The sequence below is a fragment of the Ptychodera flava genome, chromosome 2, assembly GCF_041260155.1.
Source record: "Ptychodera flava strain L36383 chromosome 2, AS_Pfla_20210202, whole genome shotgun sequence".
Lineage (NCBI taxonomy): Eukaryota > Metazoa > Hemichordata > Enteropneusta > Ptychoderidae > Ptychodera > Ptychodera flava.
The window spans coordinates 21,221,052-21,228,861 of record NC_091929.1 but is presented as its reverse complement, the minus strand read 5'-3'; the positions used below and the strand labels follow the sequence as shown (position 1 = coordinate 21,228,861).

Below are 7,810 nucleotides of genomic sequence, written 5' to 3'. Positions count from 1 at the left end.
AGCTGCTCGGCTATTGAATATAAGGTCAGTCCGCCATCGGTATGCGGCAGACTGGGATCGCATGTCAAAGGATTGCGTGTCGAAACCGTGCTTTGTTTAAATTTTCTGAGAGTATAAGGTAAGTAACAAGTTCTGGGCTGGTCAGACCTCGCCAAAATTGCTAAAACTAGAGTCATTTTCACGGTTTCGCCGGGCACATGTGACCAATGACAGTCGTATTTCAACGCCATGTGTCTTGTTTTGGCTCTTGTGTTTGCCGAGAGGGCTTGGCTTTGGCCTGAAAGAGATCCGAGTGTTGGTCTTCTATATATGGCAAAAAGTCATTCGAGTAGCGAGGCATGTCTACCATCACGTGAATGTATCCATACAAGCATCTAATTAGGAGGGAAGATGACTTTTGTTGGCAAAAATGTCGGAATGGAATGTTTAAAACAATGCATGACAATCAGTTTCAATTTTAGTCACTCTCGCAGGAAGGGATGGGGGATAACAAAGGAATATTTGACCCATTTTGTCGCGAAAACAAATGGAAAAACTTATGATGGTCTACAAGATTAAATACCGTCGCCTCATGATATATTTTGGCAGACGAAAGAAAAATTACAGAAAATATTTCTCATAAATTAAGTAGTTTTCTTACACAGCATAGTAAAAGTGACTCGATAAGTAGCGTGGTATTGACTTAATTGCTCACAAATATTTGCTTTAGTTCTAGCCTAAGACTGCATATTAATATTCAGGACCAATTACATATTATAACATTCCTCTTGGGAAAACAAATAACACAACAGTATTATTTTTGTCCTGGAGAGAAAAATCACACTTTGTTCAAAAAGTTTAGCTTCTTTGAATGTAACATTTTTGATACATTGTGTAGAAAAAGCGAAAAAAAACTCACATTCATGCTTGCAGCAAACTTACATTTGATTGTCATAATTATGGTCTATACCCAGCATTTTCTTGTATTGTTCATGTAAAGGGGTAATTTGTGTCCCCTTTAAAATTTCTCCAAATAGTGCAGGGCGTAGGGTGGGGTGTGGGTGCGGGGTGGATATTGGAACCTTTAGGGACAGTCCAGACAAGCCCCCTCTTCTCCCCTCCCATGAAATCATGCTATGTGGGGGACATCCTGTAGAGGGCGCTATCAAGTCTGATCTTCAAGTGTTTAGGGTTAGGATTAAGATTATTTGAGAGGGATCATATTTCACTCAAAAACTGAGAAGGCTTAACCTGTACACCCCCAGATGCCTTGTATGCAGGTCCAGAATCACCATTGATAACAATAGGTTTGGGCCAAACCATGGTGGTGAAAGGGTTTAGGGAGCTCAATAAGTTATAGTCAGGAAATTTTTCCTCTTCCTTGTCAAAATTCACTGCTCATAAATGTTTATATTTTATTGATGGGGAGGTTGTTACAAATGTCTTTATAGTAACTGTAAAGTCTTCATCCATGGAAAACTGTAATCAATTTTAGGTCCTGTCCAAGTCAAAAAGGCACCTCTTCTGTCAACTTTGATAATTCCTGAACAAATTTATTAACTGAACACAAGTTTCTAAGGAGAACAAGGCATTGAACTCAAATAAACCATCAATGTCAACAAGCAAGAATGAACCAGCGATTGAAGACTGCAACTTTTCTTTCTTTTTCTATTATTCCAGTATAAATTCCATGGAATCAACTGTTCAGTGTTTCAGATTTACATCAAGTCAGGCAAAATACTTCAACCAACAATTTAATGAGTCAACATTTTTAGTGCTAATGCTTCATGTCAGTTAGTATGCAGTTAAATTCTGAAAACATGCAAAGATATGAAATCACACTATTGAGAAAAGAATCATGTATGTCACAATTGTGTGTGTGTGTGTGTAAAGAAACAAAATTATTGATGTTTGAGTGTGGTATAAAAATGGAATTTGTATCAATTTCTTTATTTCAACAACTTTTATTTGTCTATATTAGTATGTATGCCTGGTGCAGATATGGCTGGAAACAACTTTATCAAAATTTTAAATATTTTGTTGTTACTTTTTTTCTGAAAATACTTGTCCAATCAAAAATTTATCTGCCCCTCTGCCTTCTTGCGATTAGATATCGTTCTGAAGTTAAACATTATTGAAGCAATGTTGGGATGATAGAGACACAATATCATTGTTTAAAGGACCATTAATGCTAACTTTTGATGATTTTTTCATTATTTATATTTTGCATATTGATTGAAACTTCTTATTCCACTCCCCTGAAGAATGTTGAAACACCCACTATTTAGCTTGTCAACTTAACGTCTATATGTGTAAAATGCATTGTTTGTTTACATTTGAATTCTAGTCCGGACCAGAAGTCGTTTTTCAATAATAGCAGTTTACACATGTATAGTACGGGCTGATTTGACAAGCTGAACTCTGTATAATCAAATTGTCTTAGGAAGTAGAACAAGGAATTATGATTCACATTCAAAACAAAAAATGGTGTAAAATTATCAAAAGTTAGCGTTACTGGCCCTTAAATAGTTGCCAGTTTTTTGACAGAATTTTGACATGCTGTTCTCCTTGTCTTCACACTATACCATACCCCTACTTTCACAGCAGTGGGGGTCATGGGTCCTCACCTCTGTCCCTCCGTTGAACTCCTTGGTGAACAAGCTTGTGCTGCTGTCTGAAATATTGCAACAATGTAGCTGCGTTATTGAACCAAGGGTTGGGGATTTCTTTGACTGTGATGTCTTTGTCAGGTGAATAGTTGCCATATATAATATTTGTTCAAATCTGATTGAGAGTTTTCTGAATTCTCTCCAATGAACCATCAGTTGCTGCAGACTGAGTTCATGATATGTGTAACATGCAGCTACACTGCATACTCTACTTTTTGGTACAGTCTACAGGCCAAACAAAAAAATGTATTTCCGGTAACCCGCCTGACTCTAGAAAAACCCATCGACCCTACATTTTTTTGCATGTTCAAAACATTTTGAGCACATTTGTTCTTGGCAAACAAAAACATATTTAAGAAAATTTCATCCACCTAATTTTTGGAAGTACATCACCAGAAACACACATATTTTAATTTGGCGTCGACTGTATTCATGGGATTGACCAATACACTCTTGGTAGAAAGAGGAAAGCATGTAACTGTTTGTGCAGGTGAAAAGTTGTGTCCAGTGTATCTTCATGCATTTTCTCTTTGCAGAGAAGTCCAGCTTCTTGCTTTCTAATCCCAAATCATGGGAAAATGCACAGTTTCAAACTCATTAATCCGCCTCTCCACAGTCTGTGGAAATTCCATTAAAAATCTCTGAGCAAGATGGTGCGATACAGACAAGAGCAATGCATCCTGGGAGCAACTCATCTATGATGAAATTATTATGCTTTGAGACAAAGTCACAGAAAATGCAGCTTCAACATTTTCAAGGTTAATTTAAAGTAGATTTCGAAGTCCCACCTTAGTAATGAGTGTGAACTACAGTACTGTATGACTTTTATGTCCTGGATCAGTTGTATCGTACATGGACTTGTCCATAAACTGATCCTTGACATGAAGGTCATAGTTCACACTCATTACAAAAGGGATTTTGAAAGCCACTTCTACAGTAAGTTGAAGCTATACTGGAAACAAGAATTGTTGCCAAGCACATTGATAGGTAACAATTTCCATGCACTTCTGGCTACTGGATATTTGTTACACCTTTCATAGACAAAGAGTGATTTTTTTGTTCCTTTTCAGGGCATGTTTCCAGTAGAAGAGATGGAAGTTTTGAGTGGCATATGAGAAAAGTCTTGTTTTAATCCAATTCTTTACGGTTACCATGGAGAAAGGCAACAAAGACAACTCAAGCGATGAGTTCAACCTGGTTTTCAAGAATGTTTCTGACAAGCTGAAGGAAGCGGATGACATCCAGGCGCTGTCGCACGAATTCGCAAAGTTGAAATCAGACGAGGAAAGAGTGGCATTTGCTTTGAACCTTGAATGCATCCAGGAGATCACAAAAGTGGAACCGAGGTTTCAAAAAAAATCGGCGGAGAAATCGGCCGAGTTGCGAAGCAAAGGCAACTCAGCGTTCCAGAAACAGCAAAATGAAAAAGCACTCGACTTCTACACAGAGAGTGTTTTATGTGCGCCCATATCGAGTGATTGTGACTTCCAGTCACGCGAACTTACGCTTGCGTATGCAAATAGGTCAGCCGTTTTGTATCAAATGAAGGAACATGAGTTATGTCTTGAAGACATCCAACGCGCGTTTCAGTGTGGTTACCCTGACGATCTCCATTATAAACTTTACTACCGCCGAGGAGGCTGTTTGAGAAGTCTGGGTGAGGGCGCGGCCGCCATCGAGAGTTTTCAACAAGCGAAAAAATGCGTAGACAACAGTAAACTTGACAAGAAAAAAGGAAAGGCATTCAAAAGTGACATTGAGACCCAGATAAAACTTTGCACAAAGGGAAATGTGAATGAAGCCAAACGGAAAGTCAAGCATTCAGAGAAAATGCCACCAAGTTTGAGTTACGGCCCCAACAGTCGAATTCCTTGCTTGTCGTCAGCGGTTGAAATTGTCAGCAGTTTAGAGCAGGGTCGTTATGCCGTCGCAACTCGCGATATAAAAGTGGGTGATGTTCTGCTCGTTGAAAAGCCCTTTGCATCTGTGGTGTTACGGGCTTGCAATACATGTCACTGCCAACACTGTTACAAAAGCGTCCTTGCGCCAATTCCGTGTCTCCAGTGTGCCGGAGTAGCCTACTGCAGCACGGAATGCCGGGATGAGTCCTGGAGCAGCTATCATCAGACCGAGTGCAAATACCTGGATTTGATTCAGAACATAGGGCTTGGCATGGGACACTTGGCACTGCGGATTGTCATCCAGACTGGATTGCCATTTCTGCTTGAGTTTCGGGATCAGCTGAAGTCCGGCCTGAAAATGTCAGAAAACGGGATTCTTCCGTGTAACGATGATGGAATATACACCAGTGAATATGCGACTATATACAAGCTGGTGACTCATGCCAGAGACCGGACTATTGGTGACCTTTTCAAACGAGCCGTGAAGTCCATCTACCTACTCAAGTGTCTAGAGCATGCTGATTATTTCAAAACAGCTGACACGGCGGATCTTGGGTTTGATGTCAAAGCATACATAGGTGGACTTATCCTCACACACTCTCAGAGTATTCCTTGCAATGCGCACGAAGTTTCTGAATACGAATTGTACCGCTCTTCTATTGAGAAATGTCAATTTCTTGAAGTCGGGTCGGGACTATACGCCACCATGAGCTTACTCAACCACTCCTGCGACCCAGCAGTGACCCGAAATTGCTATGGGGACACCTGTGTTGTCAGGGCAACCAGAAACATCTACAAAGGTGATGAGATTGTCGATAACTATGGATACTTGTATCCGGTGCACGAGAAGGCTGAAAGACAGACCAAGCTTAGAGAGCAGTACTTCTTTTCGTGTAAATGTGAAGCCTGCATCAAAAATTGGCCGTTGTATCCACAGATTGAGGAAGTTTATCCGAAGTATCGGTGTGTGGAGTGTCACGGCGCCCTGAAAATCCCACCCATGCCAAACATGAAGGCCGTCAAATGTGCCAGTTGCCATAATGAACTTGATGTTCTGAAGAATATGGCGACTATACGGACCTCCGAAGTGGTCTATAAATCAGCCCTGAATAAAGTTCTCAATGGAGAAATTGAGGGAATGACACCTGCCCTGAGAAGCCATCTGATTCTGATGGACGAGATGATCTGTCGTCCCTGGAAGGACATCAACAATTGCCAAGAAGCGCTGAAACAGTGCTACAATGTGGATGCCAACTGTGTTTTCTTTGACTGAGGCATGAAATGCCTGTTGCCCTTTGACCCCTCCTTTTCTACCCACAGTGCTGTCTGATTCTATCCTTTTGCCTGAACAACATCAGCCACATTTACATATGGCGTAATATTCACATGTAAGTTGTGCCAATACCAACCCTGCTCAAGGGAATCTGCTCACTTCATAATTTTGTACAATGGCTGTTTACATTTTGGAAGATGAATATACGACAAAATCATAGCAAAATCTTCACAGAAGAAATTAAATTTTACAATGTGACTCTTTCAAGAAAGACAGAATGCATCTTGCAGTCATGGGTTGCATGGTCAGTACGATTATGTAAACTGTCAACAGTTGCTCATGCTGTTGTGGTCTTTTCCTGTCTGTGCACTTTGAATGTTTTGCTGGACACAGAGTGGTTCTTAGTTACAGGAAAAAAACATATTGTATGGCACTTGCAATGGTGGCCATATCAGTATTTTAGGCAAAGAAGGCACAAGGGACTGTTGAAAGTCTATACTGTCATCAATGTTGCCTCTTTGTTCCCGTTGTGTCGGCTGGACAAAAAGGGCGCCCTCTATTGGCAAGAAGTGCCAAATCTGTATTTTTGAAACTATCTCAGCATGACTATCAAAACTATACGTTTCCTCAGAAACGAAACCAAGATCTGTTTTCAAAGTTGTACAATGAGGTCACACAATTCAAGCTCATTTGAATCGTGTCAGATCCCTATGGTCACACGCAATGAATGTATAGGGACACAGGCTGCAGGCATAATCGAACGGTACATGTTTTTCTTCAATTGCATAGTGACATTCATTCATTGTAAGCTTCTAAAACAAAATGTTAAAATTAAGGACATAGAATTGCATAAAAAAATTTTACCATAAACACTATCAGGGGGTACAGTATCTCTCAAGGGGTTCCAGCCATGTAGTCTACATTTAATCAATTTTTATTAGAAAGTGAGATTCTCATCCATAGTTCATACAGACAACATAAGTAGAAAAACTGAAAATACTTAAAAAGTGTTCTCAATTTTATTTATATATCATAAAGTGTGATACTGTGAACTTAAACTGCCATTTCTTGTCAAATGACGTAGATTTTGAAGTAACCTTATTTAAAGAGTTTGGGTTTTCAGCATATGACCTTTTTTGTGAAATCTTCCTTTTGTCTCACTACCATTTTAAAAATTAAATTTTATTGTATACCATAATTCTTCCAAACTTTGGACCATGGACATCCTATATTTCTGTAGAGGTAGATTGATATCATGCTTCTATTTAAACAGGAATGCCCATTTCAAGATACTTTTTATAGTTTTATTAACTTAACTATTTAAATATTAAATAGAGATGGTTTTCCCTGTGCAATCAACACACTTAAGGGGAATACCATAGGTTGTTACTTGTGCAAGTCACAATTTCTTTCCTATTTTCAAACAATTATTTTACCCACCGATCATTATTTTTTTTCAACTGCTGTCAGTATAACAACAAGTTTTCATCTTTGTTAAATTAAGAGTTACCTATTTTTTTGCGAAAAAAAGTTGGGACATGCAATCAAGTTTTTGTAACCATGGGAAGTCTGTTTTGAAAACTGAGAAATGCATGGCTTGATGTTCTGCTTTCTGGCTCTGATTCAGCCGATTGTTTTTCTACCAAAATATACGGCAGGATCAGAGAGTGAGTATATTATTTGCATACCGAGTGCACAAGTCCAAATCTTTCAAAATATCTAACAGAGAAGAAACTTTTACAATTATTGCTGCCAATGCTTCTTTATACAAATATACTTGCATGTGACTCACATCCTACTCATGCTATCGTGAATTATGACCTTTCAAAATAAGGAGCCCTAAATCAAAGAAGGGCTCCATAACTATTTCTACAATCAGCATCATTAATAGGGTGTAGCCCCTAGGTGGTACACAAGTTAGAAGTATGATTTTTTTGCATGTTTTCCCCTACAATGTTAATAATCACATCGTATATATTATAACTTTG

At 39.0% G+C, this 7,810-nt stretch overlaps 1 protein-coding gene across 1 annotated transcript; it reads left to right on the top strand.

Moving 5' to 3' along the window:
• Positions 1-7,570, top strand: LOC139116825 (SET and MYND domain-containing protein 4-like). The gene is made up of 2 exons (XM_070679519.1): positions 1-118; positions 3,719-7,570. The coding sequence occupies exon 2, from the start codon at positions 3,801-3,803 to the stop codon at positions 5,820-5,822; it is 2,022 nt and encodes a 673-aa protein (XP_070535620.1). The 5' UTR covers positions 1-118; positions 3,719-3,800; the 3' UTR covers positions 5,823-7,570.
• Positions 7,571-7,810: the final 240 nt, after the last annotated feature.